The sequence below is a fragment of the Sinohyriopsis cumingii genome, chromosome 13 (genome assembly GCF_028554795.1).
Source record: "Sinohyriopsis cumingii isolate HCF-2022 chromosome 13, ASM2855479v2, whole genome shotgun sequence".
NCBI classification, from domain to species: domain Eukaryota; kingdom Metazoa; phylum Mollusca; class Bivalvia; order Unionida; family Unionidae; genus Sinohyriopsis; species Sinohyriopsis cumingii.
Window position 1 is genome coordinate 80,094,324 of NC_142973.1, and position 22,679 is coordinate 80,117,002.

The 22,679-nt window shown below is 35.9% G+C and overlaps 1 protein-coding gene across 2 annotated transcripts in view; it reads left to right on the forward strand.

Annotated features, from left to right (window-relative positions):
- LOC149785887 (uncharacterized) overlaps nucleotides 1-22,679 on the forward strand; it is an 87,578-nt gene that overhangs the window by 36,582 nt on the left and 28,317 nt on the right. For both annotated transcript variants that reach the window (XM_089979877.1, XM_089979878.1), the window contains exons 34-53: nucleotides 555-669; nucleotides 1,818-2,240; nucleotides 3,631-3,890; nucleotides 4,700-4,814; nucleotides 6,350-6,618; nucleotides 6,801-6,915; nucleotides 8,556-8,809; nucleotides 9,908-10,022; nucleotides 10,919-11,208; nucleotides 12,441-12,555; nucleotides 13,299-13,624; nucleotides 14,342-14,456; nucleotides 15,713-15,957; nucleotides 17,165-17,278; nucleotides 17,863-17,977; nucleotides 18,380-18,597; nucleotides 18,977-19,091; nucleotides 19,710-19,909; nucleotides 20,931-21,045; nucleotides 22,198-22,490. In XM_089979877.1, coding sequence (XP_089836003.1) covers nucleotides 555-669; nucleotides 1,818-2,240; nucleotides 3,631-3,890; nucleotides 4,700-4,814; nucleotides 6,350-6,618; nucleotides 6,801-6,915; nucleotides 8,556-8,809; nucleotides 9,908-10,022; nucleotides 10,919-11,208; nucleotides 12,441-12,555; nucleotides 13,299-13,624; nucleotides 14,342-14,456; nucleotides 15,713-15,957; nucleotides 17,165-17,278; nucleotides 17,863-17,977; nucleotides 18,380-18,597; nucleotides 18,977-19,091; nucleotides 19,710-19,909; nucleotides 20,931-21,045; nucleotides 22,198-22,490 — 3,927 coding nt within the window. The remainder of the gene's footprint in view (nucleotides 1-554; nucleotides 670-1,817; nucleotides 2,241-3,630; nucleotides 3,891-4,699; nucleotides 4,815-6,349; nucleotides 6,619-6,800; nucleotides 6,916-8,555; nucleotides 8,810-9,907; nucleotides 10,023-10,918; nucleotides 11,209-12,440; nucleotides 12,556-13,298; nucleotides 13,625-14,341; nucleotides 14,457-15,712; nucleotides 15,958-17,164; nucleotides 17,279-17,862; nucleotides 17,978-18,379; nucleotides 18,598-18,976; nucleotides 19,092-19,709; nucleotides 19,910-20,930; nucleotides 21,046-22,197; nucleotides 22,491-22,679) is intronic.

Below are 22,679 nucleotides of genomic sequence, written 5' to 3' on the forward strand. Positions count from 1 at the left end.
AAGCATAGAATGATATAATTACTTTGTTTATGGAATGAAAAACAGAACAGGAAACTCGTTTAAGTATTGTAAGTGACTAGCTCTAGTTACAAGAACAAAATTCATACATTGTCAAGGAAAGGCTATAGGAGAATTCGCATAAAAAAATCACAGTAGTAGAATTGCCAGAACCTTCTTTATGTCAGACATCTATCTGTTTTGTTAAAGTATTAAAATTCTCCATATTTAAGTGTCACTTGTACTTTTCACCTTTCTGTGACTGTGAAATGCTCAGAATTGACCTACTTTCTAGGGTGTTTGATCTAAAATCACCCCCAAGATATTAATTTATCATTATTTCAGAGAGCCAATCAGTCCAGCATAGAAGCTGATCACAGTCAAAGTGTTATATTGTTTTTCAGCAAATCAGGTACAATATGCTAAGATTCCTCTATCATTAACTTTGATGAATCAAGAAAGGATCAACAGGCCAAATGTGAAACAGATTATAGAATACTATTAGATGTAATTAATAAATAACTCTAACTAAACTGTGGCTTTCTGTCTTGATGCAGAGCTGTGCAACTACAATGGTGCTCTATACAGTAAGGGCCAGCGATGGGATGATGGATGTGACCTTCACTGCGTATGTGAGGATGACATGACAGGATACTATAGGTGTAATCAGAGGTTTGTATCAAATGCAACATTCTCACTGCATTTTCTTAGAGACCCTTTCATTAGTAATATTTATATTTGTTACAATTTTTTTTTCTTTACATTTATCTACATTACATAAATTCCAGCTGATAAGGGTGGATTTGAAATCATCTGAACATGAGAAGGAAACTGTCACGAAATTTTTCTTTATTATTGAAAAAAAAAAACAACAAACTTAGACCTCTAAAAGGGAACTAAAGGAGTACAAAATCATAAACATTAGCATGAAAAGACAAACAAGAGGAAAAGCATGGATGATAACAAAAATTAAAAAGCTCACATGATTTTTTGAAAACAATACAGCAATTTTGACACGTTGCGGTTGATATAATGGAGACAAGTTAAAATGTAAGAATAGTTGGATAAAGTCTGTAATATGGTGGAAAATAGTGCTTTTGATCTAAAAGACATGGCACCAAAGAAGACTCATCACCTGTGACAGCTAAAAGTTCATAATGAGTGATACTCCTCACCTGTGACAGCTAACAATTGATGAGTGATACTCTTCACCTGCAATAGCTAACAATTGATGAGTGATTCTCCTCGCCTGTGATGTCTATAGTTCATGATGAGTACATAAAAAAGGCCTTTGTGATGGACAAATTAAACAATTCCTAACCTTAAGACTGTTAGTTCACTACAGAATTTAATATCCAGATTTTGCACGCACATTATACACATCAGTCTGTTGTGATGAATTTGATTCTGCTGCACAATTTAAAATTTGCTCTGTTCATTGTATGACTGCTGTATTAAACTGGTCTCCTTAATTAGGTTACAATAACTTCATTATTAAACCAGTCTCATTAATTAAGTTACAATAATTTCATTATTAAACCAGTCTCTTTAATTAGGTTACAGTAACTTCATTATTAAACCAGTCTCATTAATTAAGTTACAATAATTTTTGAAAAATTACAATAATATCTGAAGTACTACATTTTACTTTTGAGTAAGAACCCCCTCTTCTCTTACCATATTAGAACCAGACCAGAGATGTTCTCTGCATGTATATTGTGGTCACTGGGTTGAAATTTTTAGACTCTAATGCTGGAGACTGAAGATGGTCACTTTCCATTACAACCTGCTGTTAAGCTGTAATACATGATCTTTTGTAGGTGTCCAGCATATAACAACTTGGCAGCACAATGCACATTGGTAACTGATCCAAATGACCCATGTTGCCGTGTCCCACTTTGTATAGCACCAACACCAGGACCAAACATAATTCCCACACCTGGGTTTGGCCATTCAACAATAGCTCCACAGCCTGGCAGCAACCCAAGTCCCCTTCCTGGCCATTCTACCCCAGCACCTCAGCCCACTCCTTCTCCTATTCCCACTGCTGTCCCAGGAATAATCGATGGACAGGGTGTCACACCCACGCCAGCCATCAAGCCACCACCAGGTGCCAGCACCCCTGCTCCAGTCTGTGTTTATGATGGAGTAGCCTATGGGCAGGGTCAGACATGGAGAGATGGATGCCGATATGACTGTGAGTGTGTCAGTGCCCAAACAGGACAGTACAGATGTAGAGAAAGGTGAGATACTAATTTTATTTATAGCCCAGTACATACAATCTGTATAGCTTTTGTATGTCTTTCATCTTATGATTTTGAATATTGATTAACAAAGAACTGTTCTAGATTTCTTCTATACCAGTAATTTACTATTCTTGTATAAATAGGAAAAAACTAGCAAGGACATGATTTGAAAACTCAGCACAAAGTTCACTTATGAATTGTATGTTCACAAAAATATCTGTTTGGTTAAATTTTGAAATTGTATACCCACAAGTCTTTGATTGGTTAAATTTTGAAATATAAATTAGTTGTTTTAATATTATAAAAGATATTTTGGCTGATCTTGCTTTAGTAGTGTCAAAGAAAGATCATAACCCTAGAAAAATACCTGTATACACAGTATTCAAAAAATATTTCTGTACAAAGTACACAAAAAATACTTTGGTACAAAGTACACAAAAAAAACTTCTGTACAGAGTACTCAAACAATACTTATGTAAACAGTACTCAAAAGATACTTTAACTTATGCTGAATTCTGAGCTGTCATTCAGAAATTTAATGTCAAATGGGCATGATTTTAAGATGATTGTCATTCACAGATTTAATGTACAATCGGCATGATTTTAAGATGATTGTCATTCATAGATTTAATGTACAATCGGTATGATTTTAAGATGATTGTCATTCATAGATTTAATGTACAATCGGCATGATTTTAAGATGATTGTCATTCATAGATTTAATGTTCAATTGTCATGATTTTAAGATGATTGTCATTTATAGATTTAATGTTAAATGATTTTAAGATAATTGTCATTCATAGATTTAATATCTAATCAACATAATTGTAAGATGATTGCCATTCATAGATTCAATGTCAAATGATTTTAAGATTATCCTTACTGTATAATGTTCAGGACTTTGTATTATTACACGATGTTGCTGTGTGATTTTGTTATTTGATATTGCTATGGGACATAGGTATGTGATAATGATATGGGACATAGTTACATGATGTTGCTATGTGACATTGCTATGAGACATAGATGTGTGATATTGCTATGGGACATAGGTATGTGATAATGATATGGGACATAGTTACATGATGTTGCTATGTGACATTGCTATGAGACATAGCTGTGTGATATTGCTATGGGACATAGGTATGTGATAATGATATGGGACATAGCTACATGATGTTGCTATGTGACATTGCTATGAGACATAGCTGTATGATATTGCTATGGAGCATATCCAAGTGTTACATATCATTATGCTGATGATTTTGCATGATATGATGCTAATAAAGGTGAGTGTTATTTGATCAATGTTTTTTGATAGGTGTTTATTAAAAATTAATTTAGTTCTTTTTCATCACAATTATTGTTTATGATATTAACATTTCAGATGTTCAGTTTACCCAAGTGTACCTGCCAACTGCCGACTTGTTAGTGACCCCAATGATCCTTGCTGCAAGGTTCCTGAGTGTGCAACACCTGCTCCAACTCCCAGACCATCAAATCCATTGAACCCTACTCCAGGTCCCTTTAATACACCCACCCCTGGACCAGGACAAACCTTCCCTACCCCCGTGCCTGGCCATACCCAGAGCCCCATCCCAGGAATGCCCACTCCAGCTCCTCCAACAGCTATGCCACAACCAAAGGGTAAGTGAAATAATAAATGACAAAAATATCTTATTTCTGTTATCTTAGTAACTTTTTATCTGTACAAAGCATGGTGTTACCACTATGAGGAAACACACTCATTATCATCATTAACTCTATACAGTAAACTTGTAGTTAGTAGACAGTCTTGAGATTTGTACATGCCCTTTACACAAACATGTGTCCAATAATTATAAGCTAAAATAATAATTCAAGTAAATGGTACCACCATGGCTTGTCTGTTTAAATCAGTTGTCCCTTTGTATATGTATTATGAGTACACCATTTTGTGTCAGATCTAATACAGTTGCTTTGACAGTTTTATTTTTAGCTGACTTGTACAAAAATAAACATGCAGTCAGTTTTCTACTTGTATTTGCTATATTATAAAAATTTAAACCGATCTATAAGATTAAAATAAAATTAATTTTTTCCAGTTTTAGCCAAACCATGTTACAAGTACCTTTGCACTTATATGTTTTAATACATTATTTATAAAACGAATAGTGTCAAATAAATAAATTAAATTAAATTTTCATGAAGTTCTGTTTGTGTTAAGATTTCACATAATGTGTTTATTATTATGATGATATCCTGTCTGTATCTTACGTTGATATTACATTTCCTGTGCGAGAGACAACAGAACTCGAATTAACTCTTATTTAAGCAGTTAATTGTTTTAAAATCTGATTCCAAATTCTTTGATGTTGGACAGACAATATTAATTGTATTAAATGACAGTCTGTTCATGTGATGCCATGAAACATTTGGCAATCACTCTGACATTTCATTGTTGATTGATTTCACAGAGGTGTGCCGTATGAATGGTAGGGAGTACACCGCAGGACAGCAGTGGGATGATGGCTGTGACAGAAGATGTGTTTGTGAGGATGGAAAGACAGGCTATTACAGATGTACAGACAGGTAGGTTGTGAAGTATCTACTACACCAAGTGGATATGCCTCTGTACAGTTCTGTCTTGTCTGTACAGACAGGTATTTTGTGAAGTATCTACTACACCAAGTGGATATGCCTCTGTACAGTTCTGTCTTGTCTGTACAGACAGGTAGTTAGGATGTATCAGCTACACTATAAAGATTTACATTTTGTGTTGGTCAGTAGATACACTTTGTGTTGGTCAGTAGATAGATTTTGTGTTGGTCGGTAGATACATTTTGTGTCGGTCAGTAGATAGAAACAGTGCCAGCAGTAGTATTGATATTTTGTATGAAGATTTGCATTAAAGTTTTGCAAGGCAAATCCAGGCAAGTTACATCACCAGCCAGTGCATGATACAAAATGCCAGGTAGATTACACACCACAGAATCCTTGTTGCAAGTTTAGATATTTATAGAATCCACATTTTATGAATTTTAATTACAAATGAATGAAATGACTTATGATTATAAAAGTACACAACATTTTGCACATGTGGTTTATTTCCTCCTGTTTGCCTGTCAAGTTTGCAAAACTAATTATTGATTTATCATTATGGCAATTTCACAGATAATCTTATCATTGAGTATTCTAGGATGTTGATGGCTGTTTAGTTGTTTAATATATATTTATATTTCCATAATGAAAGCATCATCACCAAGGTGAAATAACATCACATGCACATCAAAGTTTCTAACAACATCAAATGGGTGACATGACATCACATGCACATCAAAGTTTCTAACAACATCAAATGGGTGACATGACATCACAAGGACATCAAAGTTTCTAACAACATCAAATGGGTGACATGACATCACATGCACATCAAAGTTTCTAACAGCATCAAATGGGTGACATGTCATCACAAGGACATCAAAGTTTCTAACAGCATCAAATAGGTGACATGACATCACATGCACATCAAAGTTTCTAACAGCATCAAATGGGTGACATGACATCACAAGAACATCAAAGTTTCTAACAGCATCAAATAGGTGACATGACATCACATGCACATCAAAGTTTCTAACAACATCAAATGTGTGACATGACATCACATGCACATCAAAGTTTCTAACAGCATCAAATAGGTGACATGTCATCACAAGGACATCAAAGTTTCTAACAGCATCAAATAGGTGACGAGACAGCACATGCACATCAAAGTTTCTAACAGCATCAAATGGGTGACATGACATCACAAGGACATCAAAGTTTCTAACAGCATCAAATAGGTGACATGACATCACAGGGACATCAAAGTTTCTAACAGCATCAAATGGGTGACATGACATCACAAGGACATCAAAGTTTCTAACAGCATCAAATAGGTGACATGACATCACAGGGACATCAAAGTTTCAATCAGTTCAGTTTGGATATCAATGCTGCAGTGTCAGTGTTTGATTTATTATATAGTACATATGTAATTAATTTACAACTGTATTTTTTCTTCATTTGCTGTATGTCTATGATGGTGCTCATTATGGCTACGATGGTGTTTGTATCTCTATTTTTAGGTGCAAGATATATACCAGCATCCCCAGAGAATGTACTCTTGTGCCTGACCCCAATGACCCCATCTGCTGTAAGGTGCCTCAGTGTTTACCAGGGCTTAATGGAAACCCAACCCCAACCCCTGGCACTACAGACCAGCCCCAGTACTATACCAACGTACCTCATGCCACAGTGACAGGAAGTGGAACCCTACCACCTCCAACTATCAATCCATATGCTTCTCCCACACCTGGCCCCGGCCCAAGTGGAGCACCAACCCCTGCACCAAGACGTGAGTATCAGACAAAGAAACAGACAGACAACAACATACACACACATCTTTGTACTACTTGCCAACTGTACTGTTATGTTGTTCAGTCAAGTGAAGTTCAGAAAAATGACTAAGTTACACATAAATTTGTGACATCTCATTGGACATGCATTAACAAGGTTCATATCTCATTTCTGTTACAGAGGTCTGTGTCTACAATGGCAACTCCTACATCCAGGGTCAGAGATGGAGGGATGGCTGTGACTATAACTGTGAATGCATCGACAGCATGACTGGAAAATATGTTTGTACAGAGAGGTCAGTGGACAATGACAAAAACTGGTCATTTTGAATAAAATCCATTCCAAGGCCCTCATAATTAACTACATGATAATTGGAATGGGATGTTATAGTTTTCATTTGAAGTAAATATTTTTGATGAATGAAGAATAAATTTAAGCAAAGAAAGAAATAGATGAAAAAATAGCTTTAAATCATAATACCATAAATGGTTAAAATGTAAGATCAGTTAAAATAATTAAAATGAACAGTGGATATTTCCATTCTGAAGAACCTTTGTTCTTGAGACATCTCACTTAGTATTTCTCTTAGTCACTCTTTCAGCAGCAGATTACATTTAACTTCTTTTTGTAATGGGGTTTTTTCTCTTGTTTTTTTTTCTTTTCTTTTCTTGTATGTTCATCCATATTGATTATGGGTGATGCCATTCCTGGTGAATCCTATGAGTCTGATGTTGTGATAAACTGTTGACAATTAAATGAAATACAGCTATGGGATTTGTGAACATGCTGAGTCACATATGAGATGGTCTTAATAGAGATGAAAGTGTTTACAAAGAATTGTGACCTGTCTTGAGCTAATTCTTGTCAACTAGTATTGATACAGAAGGGGAGCAAACCCAGCTAATTCATGCAAACTGCCATTGATGCAGGAAGGGGAGATAACACAGCTAATTAGAAGATATGTAACATTAGCTATCTGCATATTTAATGAGTTTCTTTAAATCTGTTGATGTTACATCAACTGTTATAATTGGTATGACAAACTATGGACAATTAAGGTTTGGTCTTTAGGAAACCACTGATAAAAATATGTCACCTGGTAAATTGGAATATTTAAAAATGTGTTACCGATGTATCCAGTAGTTGAAAATTAACTTGCCCAATTGCACAATGGTGAATGAAGATTTCCAGCAGACAAGTGAATTTTCCAGTCATATGCATGACTGAGCAAGTATTTATTCTGTGCTGATTGATGAATAATGAAAATGATGTTCTGTTGAGAATATTGTTGACCATATTCACTGAAATTCCTTACTTTCTACAGAAAGTGTGTTATCTATTTGTTTTGATCAAGCTTGTACAAATGCTTTGTTCACATTCTTCAGTATAAATAAAGGACAGCAGACTGGTCTTGATTTGTAATTACTTACAGCAGATATTAGAAGAATAAAAGTTTCAGAAAACAACTTTTTACAAGATCAAATTTAGGTCATTGACATTGTCAACTTTTATATTTTTATAATCGCTGGTTAAGTAAGAGTTTATTCTGGATGAGCTAAAGTTTGTAGTCAAGTGGATTTTTAAAGATTTTTAAACCTTTGGTATAAAGTATGCTAGCATATAACACTTTAAGGTTAAAATTTCTGGAGTTTAAGTTTTTTGGTTTAATTTTGTTTTGAGCACTTGATTTGTCTATTGAAATAGAATGAATTTAAAACTTTTCTGTGTTAATAATAGAATCATATATCGAAAGATACCTTATTTATTAAGCTTGTGCAATGCAATGTATAAAGCAGTGCTGGCATCCCGGGTGAAATATGTACTTGTTAAATTGGTAGAGCTTGCAGGGCAGATCCAGCCAGGCCTTCAAATCATACACCAGTCTGTTTGATCTTTGGATTAATAATTTTTTTTCTTTATAATAAATTTCTTCAGATGCCCATCCTATCCCCAAGTACCACCCCAGTGTACTATGGTGAGAGATCCTAATGACTTCTGCTGCTATGTGGCCCAGTGTGATTGGAACAAACCTATCCCAACCCAAGGTGTTAATCCCACCCCCAGCCCTGGTTCATACATCACTCCAAGACCAGTACCAGGAGTATCAACTCTATCTCCACCCCTCCAGCCAGGAGTATCACCTACACCTGGAAATCCTTATGTACCTAGCACTCCTTCTCCCAACCTGGGTCAGTAGAAATACTCTTGTCTAAATGTCTGTCTGTCATATATATTTGTATGTGTGTGTGTGTGTGATTTGGACTTTTAACATAGCTTGAACAATTTTTCAGTCAAATCGTTATGATGTCTGCAATGTGGCAGTTTATAGTGATGTCTAGCACTAGGGCATCATGCTGCAGACATGTAGCATGATGTCCCACTCAGTCACATTATCCTGACACCAGGCGGACCGGTCCTAACACTAACCTCATAATGCTGAGCGCCAAGCGAGGCAGCTGTTAGTGCCATTTTTATAAGTCTTTGTTATAACTCAGCCGGGGATTGAACCCACAACCTCCCACATTCGAGGGAGATGCTCTATCCACTAGACCACCGGAGTGGTTTGTATATATATTTGTATACTCAGGCTATTTGTGTGTATTTCTGTCTTGACATGTATGTCTGCCATTCTTGTCTGTCTGTATTTCTGTCTGACATGTATGCCTACTCTTGTCTGTCTGTATTTCTGTCTAACATGTATGTCTGCCTACTCTTGTCTGTCTGTATTTCTGTCTAACATGTATGTCTGCCTACTCTTGTCTGTCTGTATTTCTGTCTAACATGTATGTATGCCTACTCTTGTCTGTCAGTATTTCTGTCTGACATGTATGTCTGCCTACTCTTGTCTGTCTGTATATATGCCTGCCGGTTTTTCGTTTGAAACTTATCAGATTGCACACCTCTCCTTTTTATGTCTTGCTTAACTATTAAGCCATGCAAATATTTATCTAACTCTGCATCGCTATACATACCATTTGTTAAAATTTCCAAAAAATTTCATCAAAATTAAAATTTAGTTTCGATAATTGACAATAAAGATGCTACTCATTCAACATCATAACTGTTTCCATATTTCTTGAGGTGAAATTAAAACAAAAATTAAAGGAATTCACTTAGACATTTGATCTCATACTATGAACATTTCTCATTATACATTGATGATTCGTTTCTTAAACCTCAGATTTGACCAACCTGTCTCATGGCTTCCTGTCTAACTCGTTTTTTTCCATCATGTTAAATATGGTCCACCATTATTCTGTAATTCTTCCAATTTTCTCCCTGAACAGCATTCTGTGTGTACAATGGTGTACCATTCAGACAGGGAGACACAATTGACGATGGCTGCAATCAGAGATGCCGATGTGACGATGCATCCATGAACTACTACAACTGCTTTGACAGGTATATCAATACTCACTGGATGAATGCAATCCCAACATTTCACCTCTTTTCTAAACAGCCCCCACCCCACCAGTCTCAGGATTGTCTCCCTCAGAAGAGAGATCATCTCATCCTACAGAGGGGTACAAAGAAAACTCCAAGACCCAAAAACTGCCAATACCAAATAAAAGTTTTTAATTTTATTGAACAAGAGAAGATATGGGACCAGGAAAGTGTATTTAGTTTTAAGGGGATTTTGGTTAAATAAGATCTTCATCAAGACAGGCTTTACAGTTGTAAATTTCTTACAGTTTGTCCCCTTTAGGAAAATCCAGCCCTTTTCTAAAAGCATTTTTGTCATGATGGAATGTGTGATTTCCTGGAAATCATGTTAAAAGTCTAGATTTGTACTACATAGGCCCTTATATTCAAATTATGATCATCAATCAAATATTGATAATGCATAGTGCCTTGTAATTAACATATGCATATCATCCCATAGACCCATCACTCAATTAGACATACTTGCAATTAACCTAAAAGCTACTGTTTAGGTTGTCATAGTTACCCAAACATAGATAAAAAAAAGCGCACTTCAAATACCTTTGCATCTTAGAGTATATGTATCTTTTATTTGTTCTTTTTATAAAGTTTTTGCCTATTTCACCACACATGGAATTTTTTTCCTAACATGAGTTCTGTTTTTAATTCTGTGTACAGGACAGTTTAACTATGTCAGTTGGGGTCTAGTTAGAAATGGTATTTTTAATTATTTGGTATATTAGTCAATGTATGAATAGGACCTTCAGAGTTTGGCCCTAATAACAGAGGTGGTTCTTGTATACAAGTGTTTGATTTTAAAACTTGAAATAATGCATGAAAAAGGACGTTTACTGTATATCCTTATATCTTTACAGGTGCCCAACTTTCAATAACATCAATGCTGGTTGTGTGATGGTCACTGATCCAAATGATCCTTGTTGCCAAGTGCCACAGTGTACATATGTCCCCACCCCACAGCCAACACCTCAACCCACACCATTCCATCCACACTCTCCTCTTCCACCAGGGGTGTCTACTGTAGCCCCACCCTCTCAGGTCCCAACTGTGGCACCCTCAGCCACTCCTCCACCAATGCCAGTACCCACAGCAGTACCAGGAGTCATTCTCAGCAAACCTGACCCTACTCGACCTCCAAGTCAGAGAGGTAGGTAAACTTTTGGGGGTCTGTAAATGCTTTCTGCCACAGCTATTGCCATAACATAACAAGGACTGTAAAAATAGTTTTTGTCTCACTTTGGTAGCAGAAACTGGACATAACAAAGACAGCAGCAGAAGGTTTTGTCTCACTTTGGTAGCAGGTGGCTAGACATAGCAAGAACAGTAGGAAAAAACCTCTCCAGCTTCAACTGCATTGTGCAAAGATAGCATTGATGAACACTAGCAAGAGACTTTAGCAATGCAACTTTGTATAAAGATAGCATTGATGAACACTGGCATTGGCAATAGCAATGCAACTTTGTATAGAGTCATGAACTTTGAAGGTTTATATATATGTAACTGAGAATGTGATAAAGAGGGGAATATTTCTTTGGTCAATGTCACAATCGTTGTTACTTATTTTCCATGACTGCCTTGTGCAGCTGTGTCTCAATGGTTCAAGCTAACAATCCTCCAGTCTTTGTGACTCACCATGGTAACCATTTTGAGTGGAGTGTAAAAATTTACTTTTCTTATTTCTTGATTTTGGCCAAAGTAATTGGCAATGAAGTCATGACCTATCCAGTGATAATCAGATAGAGGAGAAAAGCTGTAATAAAGTATAGAAGATGTATCGGATTATATTTTCACTCTTTATAATCATTAGTATCTGTCAAGTTTGTCTTGAATGTCACTTCGGTGTCCATGTGTGCATCTGTATGTCTGTCCATCGGTCTACACACTAGATTAAGCACAATGATAAAGTGTTTCATTCTAACTAAATACAAACCATACTTGATAAAAAGAAGGGGTCTGTCATTGTAGAATCATCTCTATTGACATTTAGTTAGTCTTACCTGAAAATAAAACAACCGTAACAATTTCATTTAAAATTGTTTAATCATTAAACTATTATCCAACATATAGCATAATTCAAATACAAGAATCATATGATTGAAAGTGGATGACACTATAATAATAATGTTACTCTATATTAGGGTTGTCCAACATACAATCCATGGGTCAGAATCCAGCCCACCAAAGGTTTCTATCAAGCCCACCAACCTTTCAAAACTGGTGCCAACTGGTAGTGAAAAACATAGGCTAAATAAAAAAAGCACTGTGACCCATCAAGAGAAAAGGTTGGACACCCCTGTGCTATATAGTAAATTGTACTAATTAGTTTATTTAATAAAAAGTACAGCCTAGAAGTACATGATATTATCTAATCTTTGTCAGGTTTCTGTGTGTACAATGGAGTAAAATACGTCCAGGGCCAGAAATGGGATGATGGCTGCAACTTGATCTGTGAGTGTTTGGATGACAATTCTGGACAATACAAGTGTACAGAGAGGTAAGGCAGATTGTCTTAAACAGGGCATATTTATCTGGTCTTAGACATAATGATTACAGCTAAACTAGCTCTTGAGGTCAAGTCGTTTATTGTTTTCTACATGGATCAGTAATTAAAAGGATTTGCAATTAAGTTGCTTTGCAGTGAAATACAGTGAAAGTTGCAATGAGAATTTCTTGTATTGAGATTTCATTTTATTTTCTCATTTGTTTTGTAGGGTTGAGAGTGGGATGGATTTGTTATAGTTTGCAGTCATTTTTTTTATTAGTGACATACAATTTACTTTCAAAGTAAGACTACATACGTTATGTAACATGTCACTTTTTCTATTTTTATGTTTTCTCTCTTTAGAAAACTGATGTATAAATGGAATCTGTTAGAACACTGATTTATAAATAAATTTTGTTAGAACACTAATTTATAAATGCATCCTGTTATAACACTGGAGTGTAAATACATTCTGTTGGAATATGGTATGTAAAACCATTCTATTTAAAATATGGTATGTAGTTACAGTCTATTAGAACACTGGTATATAAATACATTGTTAGAACACTGGTATATAAATACATTCTGTTAGAACACTGGTATATAAATACATTCTTAGAACACCAGTATGTAAATACCTTTTTTAAATGCAGTTTCATTTTAAAGCTGATTTTTATTTGCAACAATATGTCTTTCTCTGTAATTATAAACTTACCATTGATTTTGCTTAATGCTACATTATTTTCTATCAAAAGATGTCCAAAATATGTCAACATCCCATCCTACTGTGTTATGGTAGAGGATCCAAATGACAGGTGCTGCAAGACACCATATTGTCCTGACTTAGTACCCACACCAAAGCCCAATGTTGCACCCACACCTGGACCAAATCCATATCCAGGACAGCCTGGATACCAGCCACCCACACCTCCAAGCGGTGTCACAATGGTTCCTGGCATGAGTACTGTACGACCTACTCTTTCTCCACCTCTACCTGGGTTCAACTCTCCAACACCTGGATCACCAATCAACCCCACCCCCATCCAAGTTCCAACCCCACAGCCAGCACCAGTATCTAGAGGTGAGACTGGCAATAGACTAATTTCAGTAAAAGTGGGCTGATTAATTATCGGATATTGATTATTTTGCTTTTGGATAAAAAGAACCTCTTGCACACACACACACACACACACACACAGAGTGAGGCTTAGTTCTAAGCAAGTCTGGAGATATAATGCACTTTCTGATTTGTCAAATGTTAAAACCTGGTACAATAAAATCTTTGATAATCTGCATGAAATAACAACACCATTGTAATATTGTGCTTAAAAAGTTACTGTTCTAAACGTATCTTGATAAATTTTGTCTATTAGCACATGGATAGCATTCATTTGTTTGATAGTTTGAGGACATTAACTATGATTTTACAGTTGCCAATAATGTCATTCAGGGAAATTTGAATCTTTGTTATGAAAAACTTCAGTAATGTCTTTATGTTCACACACACACACACACACACACATCCCATCCCATGAGCCTATGAACTGCACATTTTTGGTCCAAGTGTTGAAGATGTTGGACCACTCTGTTCTAGACAATGTCACTTTGTTAATATATATGAATGGTTCTTGACTGGTTTTCTGTTTCAAAAAGGGTTTGGTTGTTAAACATTATATTAATAGAAAATCAGACTACTGTCATCACCAGGTTTCATGTTTGGGTAAGTTCCATGGATTCCTGCAATAAGTTAATTATGGGGTATTCAGTAGTCTGATTTAGAATCTTTTGTATATTTTAGATGTATGCATCATGAGTGGCAGATCCTATACAACAGGACAGAAATGGACAGATGGATGCAAACAGAACTGTGTTTGTGATGATGGCAGAACTGGACTGTACACCTGCAATGAAAGGTAATTCAAACACATCTAACAATAAATGTATGAGTCCTTTGCTTAGCAACAAAAGCAGGTTTAATATTTGGTCAGTATTTTCCAACTCAACTAAAACTTACAAAATTGGTAAAATAAGGTGAAAGCTGATTGAACTTGATTTGATTTTTAAATCAAGTCTTATAACATTTGTTAAATCAACGCTGGGACTCCTAGATTAATGCTATTATGCTTAAGTGCTCCCTTAATACAGTGCACTCTCACTACAGTGCTCCCTTAATACAGCATGGTTCATGGAAGTCACATAAATTTACTGTGTTTTAATTTTGGTCCCCCTTATACTGAGGTGTGTTATAAGCAAGGCTGTGTCTTACTAGGGTGTATTTGGTAGAAAATCAACAAAATTTTAGTTCTGTAAATTCACTGATTTTGTGGGGTACCAATTTTAGTGGATTTTGTAGTTGCTACAACCTACAAAATTATGGAACCAATAAATAATGATCATTTCAAGGAAACAAAAGGATATTTTCCCAAATTCATGAATTTATATATTGATGAATATGACATTTCTTTCAAATCCACAAATATTGATACCCATTTAAAAAATGAATAGAAGAAATGGAATTAATTGAAAATAAAATGAGCAACAACAACAAAATTCAGTTGCACCCTTTAAATGGAATTCTAGATCATGCTGACATTATAGGAATTCTGCAGTACTCTGAGGGGTGTTATAGTGAGAGACCACCATTTCCATGCCATTAAAGTATTAATGTAATTATATCCCAGTACACAATATATCCTTGTACAAATTATATCTCTGTACAAATTATATCTCTGTATGCATTATATCCCTACACACATTATATCCTGTATGCATTATATCTCTTTGCACATTATATATGGATTGCTCTGTATATTCCTGTACAAGTAATATCCCTGTACACATTACATCCCTGTTACCATTATATCCCTGTACATGTTACATACTTGTATGCATTATATCACTATATACATTAAATCTCTGTATTCATTAATCTCTGCACACATTATATCCGTGTACACATTATATCCCTGTACACATTATATTCCTGTATGCATTACATCTGATTATGTGCAATTTGATACTTTTATGTAAGGTAACACCTGGTCTATTTTTCCAATAAGTGACACACTTTAAACAAAACAAAAAATGAAGAGAAAGTTGCATGCATAAAAGAAAGAAGATATAAAAGTAAGTACATAATTGATACCTATGTCTTTTTGTTCTTTTCTAGATGCCCCACATACAACAACATTGCCCCTACATGTATATTTGAACCTGACCCGAAGGATCCAATATGTTGCCAGATCCCTAAGTGTGACATGACCAACAGCAGTATCCCCACTCCCATCAAGGGCACTATCACTGGTTCCAACAATCCCACACCAACACCAGCCCCAGGAGTTTCACCTAACCCCAATCCTAATCCTAACCCATACAATGTTCCAACCCCAGGACCAGGATTGACATATCCTCCAGGTAACTCACAGAGAGATACAAGGGTTTGATACAGTGCATTATTTCCCATTTATCAGAGTTATAGGCTTGCAGTAAATCTTTAACAGAATTGAATGTTGTGTTGATGTTTCCACTGTCAAAAACAAATATCACTATTTCTTGACATTTTTTGAAAAAAAAGCAAGAAAAGAAATATTATGATTGATACAACAGTGTAGAACTGAATCTTGTCATCACTGCTTAAAATTTTCATAATGTTTTTGAAGATAAATGCAGAATTTTGCTGTCAGTCTTCTCTGCCTTCATTGTTGTTGTTGGGTTCAACACCATTTTTTAGCACAAGATAGGCTATACAAGGTAGACAGTATAAATGGTGGAGGAAGAACCCGGGAAAACCCCGGAAAGAACCACTGACCCACAAGAAGCTACTGGCAAGCTATCTCATATACCCACATTGGCCGATCCCGAGAGTCAAACCCACGCAGACAGAGGTGAGATGGCAATGATCCATAAGTGGATTTTACACTAACAAGTATTGTAAAAAAATGTTATTCAACCACTTTAAAAGCTGCTTTAATGTATTCAATATACAAATGAAGAAATCAAAAAAAAAAAATCACATGAAAAGGAACAGATCCTGTAGTTATGAAGTACCATCACAAATTATATAGTTGTTACAAACAACAAATTTAAAGATGCCAAGAACAATGACCCTTCTGTGGATAAAATAGTTTCTGATGCCAAATCCATGAATCTAAATACCAGCTAAGATATCATTTGATGTCAAATCCAAGAATCTAAATACCAATTACATGTCATTTGATGTCAAATCCATGAATCTAAATACCAGCTAAAATGTCATCTGATGTCCAATCCATGAATCTAAATACCAACTAAAATGACATCTGATGTCAAATCCATGATTCTAAATACCAACTGAAATGATATCTGATGTCAAATCCATGAATCTAAATACCAACTAAAAGGACATCTGATGCCAAATCCATGAATCTAAATACCAGCTAAAATGACATCTGATGTCAAATCCATTAATCTAAATACCAGCTAAAATGACATCTGATGTCAAATCCATTAATCTAAATACCAGCTAATATTACACCTGATGTGAAATCCATGACTATCAATACCAACTAAAATTACATATTTTACACAACAAAAATACTTGCTATGACTGATTCTGATGATGGCTCTTCCAATCTCTTTTAAGGCATGGTACCTACTCCAGGATTCACACCAGCTCCTAACCCTATGAACCCTCTGTCACCAACCCCAGGACCCAATCCTGGCAGCAATCCCTTCCCAACACCACAGCCACAACCTAGTAAGTAAATTTATTATTCTTTTTTGTTTTGATTGATGTTTGCATAGTACATGAATGTTCATGTTCAAAGAGGATTTTAGAATATCTCAAAACAGTCTAACTATATGTACTAATTGTCGTATAGGCACAGGTATGAAGTCTGATACTGCTTATATGTCAGTCAGTATTGTAGGAACTGTTTTTTGGTGAAAGGTCTATAGTGAAAAACCATGATGTTTTCAAACTATGTAGGAAGCACAGACACTGTGTATGCATGCATTTGAGATGTTACGCCATAGAATCTTTAAATATTGTGGCTGCTAATAGAAATTTTCATTAGATGTATATTTTTCATTGATGATATTTGATTCAATAAATCATTCATAAATCCCTGTGTGGCAGAATATTCATTGACCTAATTTGATTCAATACATCATTCATAAATCCCTGTGTGGCAGAATATTCATTGACCTAATTTGATTTAATACTTTATTTGTAAATCCCTGTGTGGTAGAAAATTCATTGACCAAATTTGATGAATACTTTTTTCATCAATTCCTGTATTTTCACCTCTCTCACTGCTACATATTTTTGCCTTTTTACAGAAGTGTGTGTGTACAAGGGCCAGCCATACACTCAAGGTCAGAGATGGAGAGATGGTTGTGATTATGATTGCGAGTGTTACGATGCTGAGAATGGAAGATACAGATGTACAGACATGTAAGTTGATTGTCAGCTTTACTCCTGCTATTTCATATCTTCAGTTTTAATTTACAAGTAATAGCTCTGGATATATTTCCATGTACATTTAAATTTATGAATGTGCATTGACTGGACATAGACACATGACAAGACCATTTCATAAATGCAGATTTAATATTTTTTTGAGTTAGAGTACCCAAACATATCCAGGTATTTTTTATCAGGCATTGCATTAAGACGTGCTGCAAATATTACTTTAGTAAATATTCCTTGTTGTCTGAAGTCAGATGACTTATACCTAAGTATATAAATGTTTGTAGGATACGAGATTTTTGTTTTAGCATGTACAGTATCTAGGTACATTTAAAGGTTAATTGATCTTCACCCATTGTATTTATAAATATAACAAACTTGTTACAGCTGTTCAAGGTATCCACAACTACCGCCAACATGTGTCATGGTTTACGATCCCCTTAATCCATGTTGCAAGAAACCTGACTGCACCAACCCAACTCCATCACCAAACATCAACCCTACCCCATTCCCTGGATCTAACCCAACTCCTCTACCTGGACAAACCTTTGCCCCAACACCAGGAACAAATCCAAATCCAAATCCAAATCCACAGCCAAAGATGGGTAAGAATTCTTTGAATCTGCTATTAGTGTGACTGTGCTCCAGAAATGTGTACTTGGCACTCAGAAATAATAGTTCACTCATTATTCCATTTTGCTGGCACTCAATTTTCTTGAATCACGATACAGGATTACAGTGAAAAATCTAAAATAATTTCCATTTAATCATCTAAGAAATATATTTAACACTGTATATGATTCATTTCCTATATGTCTTTTGGGGGCAAATTCTCACAGTCATTAAAACTTTCAGATAACTAACCAAATTACATTTATGTCACTAATTATGCAGATAGTTAGAAATAAAATAGACATATTGCAGTAGGAAGATAGGTAAGCAGATATGTAGATAAGGTACTGAGATGTTACCTGTACATTTTAGACTTCTGTGTGTATAATGGCATACCACTAAGACAGGGTCAGACATTCAATGATGGTTGTGACAAGATTTGCCGCTGTGAGGACTCCATGTCAAACAAAATTGTCTGTGATGAAAGGTGAGTTTTTTTACTCAAAGAATGCAACATTTCTTTAAAGCTCTGATAGACAAATGATTTGCAGTAATATATTCCAGTTGTAGAGAGGCATTATTAGTCCTATGTTGAGCAGGTCAAGAGGTCAAGGACACTAAAGTACTTGGGAATGAAAGTCACTGACCATGACTGGCAATTGATGTCTTACTGAGAAGGGTCTGGAAGGAAAATGTGGTTGGAAGCAGGGTGGGGTGGTATAAAAGTAACGTCACTGTGCTCTCTGAAGATATTTATCCAAACATTTTAATGACATTTAGTATGGCAGTACAGATTTCTTTCTTCCTGCCTCTTTCAATAAAATTTTGAAACATTTTCAATTGTATGTAGGAACAAAATCATTTTCTAACACATCCTATATAATCAGTCCTACATGTATCATGTCCTTTCTGTTCATTATCTTTAGGCATATTGCTTTCTCCTGGTTTAAGCAAATCAGTTTCCTTTACAATTCTGGGAACTGAATTTTCCTGGCAAATGACATGAGTTATCTTTACAAGCTAGGTCAAATAGGTCTGAATGTCATGTCATTACCATGAAAAAAATGTATTCTTTTCACTGTCATTCCTACATTGTTTTATCCAGATGCCGAACCTACCCACCACTGCCATCCTCTTGTTACCTGGTAACAGATCCAAGTGACCAGTGTTGCCAGATTCCTCAGTGTGTGCCAACACACCCTGTCAACAACCCCAACATCACTACAGTGCCAAACATTCCTGGTGTTATCACTGGCTCCAATATGCCTAATCCACTCAACCCACCTTCCATTAGTGGCAAGAGAGGTAAACACCTACACATAGAGTCCATCAAGAAAAAAATATCTTTTGATTTTTCATCAGGACACACACACACACACACACACACACACACACACACACACATACACACACACACATTAAAAACATGAAATAAGACTACCTCAGCTCACAGCAGTTATTGTTATTGTAAAATTATTTTGCAAAGATATGAATAGTTAAAATCTTTTTAATTTTAAAAGTTGTATAACACATTCTTGCAGTTCATCCTAAAATACTGCATATGCAAGTTTCTGTTGTATTTCTGTCAGTAAGATTTAATTACTGTATAGACATGCTTATAATTACTGTATATACTTGCTTATAATTACTGTATATACTTGCTTATAATAATGTGTATACTTGCTTATAATTACTGTATATACTTGTTTCTAAGTGGATTCCACTGCAAACTGCATAGACCCATATCTGCATTTGCAGTGTGCCAGCAGATCTGGGTCGGTGCAGTTTGTAAGGAGTAATCTGAAGAATAAAAAATATAGATTCTGTTCTGCCAGTGCATTATGCAATGGAAGATCAGGGTAATTATTGTTTGCCATTGGACTGGACTTATGAGCAAGTATATAGGACAGTAAGTATTTGATGGTATATCATTACATGAAGTACAAATCACAAACACCGCTCTAGTGGTCTAGTGGTTAGAGCGTCTGCCTCGGATGAAAGAGGTCATGGGTTTGATACCTGGTCAAGTCATACCAAAGACTTATAAAAAATGGTACTAACAACTGCCCCGCTTGGCACTCAGCATTAAGAGATTAGTTTTAGGACTGGTCTGCCTGGTGTCAGGATAATGTGACTGGGTGGAACATCATGCTACATGTCTGCGGAATGATGCCCCAGTGCTAGACATCACTATAAACTGTGACACTGCAGACATTGTAGCGATATGACTGAAAAATTGTTCAAGCTACATTAAAAATCCAAATCACACACACACAAATTACAAACTATAAACCCTCTAACTCTGCTAACTTATTGTTTGCTGCAGATGTGTGTATGTACCATGGCCAGATGTACAAGACAGGAGACAAGTGGGAAGATGGCTGCACATACCAGTGTGAATGTGTAGATGGAATGACTGGTAACTACAGATGTACAGAAAGGTAATTTTACTGATTGACCCATTACTGCTCAGGGGGAAAAGGGGGGGTGTGAATCCACTTCCATTAGGTTCTTACCCTCAAATATTTCCATTGTTAAAAAGAAATACTTTTCCTTGCCACGTTTAACTTCCCCATCTTATCAGATGATAATTCCTTAATAAAAATAAATGGAAAAAATATTGCAGCCTAAAGAAAGAACTCTTCTCTCTCCTCCCATTTAAATGGTTGGTACCATACCACAGCCATTAATGTGCTTGTTTTTGTTAAGTCAACCATGGTGAAAGCTTGACATAGCAACCATCTGGCATGCATATGCAAGTCTGTCAGTTGATCTATATGCAAGTCTGTCAGTGTATCCAACTGCACTCTAGAGTAAGCTCAATGGTTTGTTTAGCGTACTTCCCTTTTATTTATTGTTCTTGTAACTATGTCAAAGGCAGGTTCTCATGTCTCATCTTACAATAGAATTTCTATTAGTCCTATGTCTCTTACAATAGAATTTTCTAATGATCTCATTTCTTATCTTGCAATAGGAGTTTCTAGTGGTCTCATGTGTCATCATGCATTTGGATTTAGTTTCAAAACCAGATTTAATGTCCCTATTTCTTCAGTGATAAACCCTTGCTTAATGAAAAACTTATGTTCCACTTAATAAAAGTCTTCTTGCAAACAAAGCATGGTCCAATGATAAGCCAACTATAACGTCTTTTGGACAAAATTTATGAGATGCTGCCCCAGAGCTTGGACGTGATATTCCCTGGTCATTATGCATGACACTCCTGCTTGGATTATTTCATTATGTATGACATTCCTGCTTGGATTATTCCATTATGTATGACATTCCTGCTAGGATTATTCCATTATGCATTTCACCCCTCAGGCAAAGGTGCTCCAGATATTGTTTTCCAACTCAGAATGAAAATTTACCATTAAGTGAAAGTAAAGATTTGAAGTCACATGGCTGGTATTAAGTTAACTGCAGAAATTTGTATGCCAAATTTACTTCTCCTATACCATATATATAGATATAATTATATCTTAGACAGCACTTATAGGCATAGGTAGATTTTCATCTTCAAATTTCTTACGAATTTAAACTTGGAAAATTTCCATACCTGACAGCATGATACATTTTATTGCTTCTCATTGCAGATGTCCTCAGCACCCATATCTGCCACCATCATGCACCATGGTATCTGATCCTAATGATGCATGCTGCACAAAGCCTTACTGCCCAAGCCTCATTCCAACCCCTGGTCCCAATCCCCAGATAAACCCGTATGCCTCACCAACTCCAGGGCCTCATGGCTTCCCCACCGTGGCTCCTCAGCCAGGAGTTAGCAATCCAGTACCGCACTTTGGCAGCACCTTACAGCCTCCAGTGAACCCAGGAATGATCCCCACACCTGGACCAAATGTCAACACACCAGCACCCAGACCAAGAGGTATGGCAATCAACCTCTTCCAGTATTTGGTCATTACTGAGATAGTGTGTACCATCCTTGTATAGTATATCATTCATACAGACATACAATTGACAGATGCACCACAGGTTTCCAGGGAACATAGCTAACATAAGGAAAGCATAGTGATTTAGATTTGATTTTTAAATCAGTTTGTCAATATTTGTTACT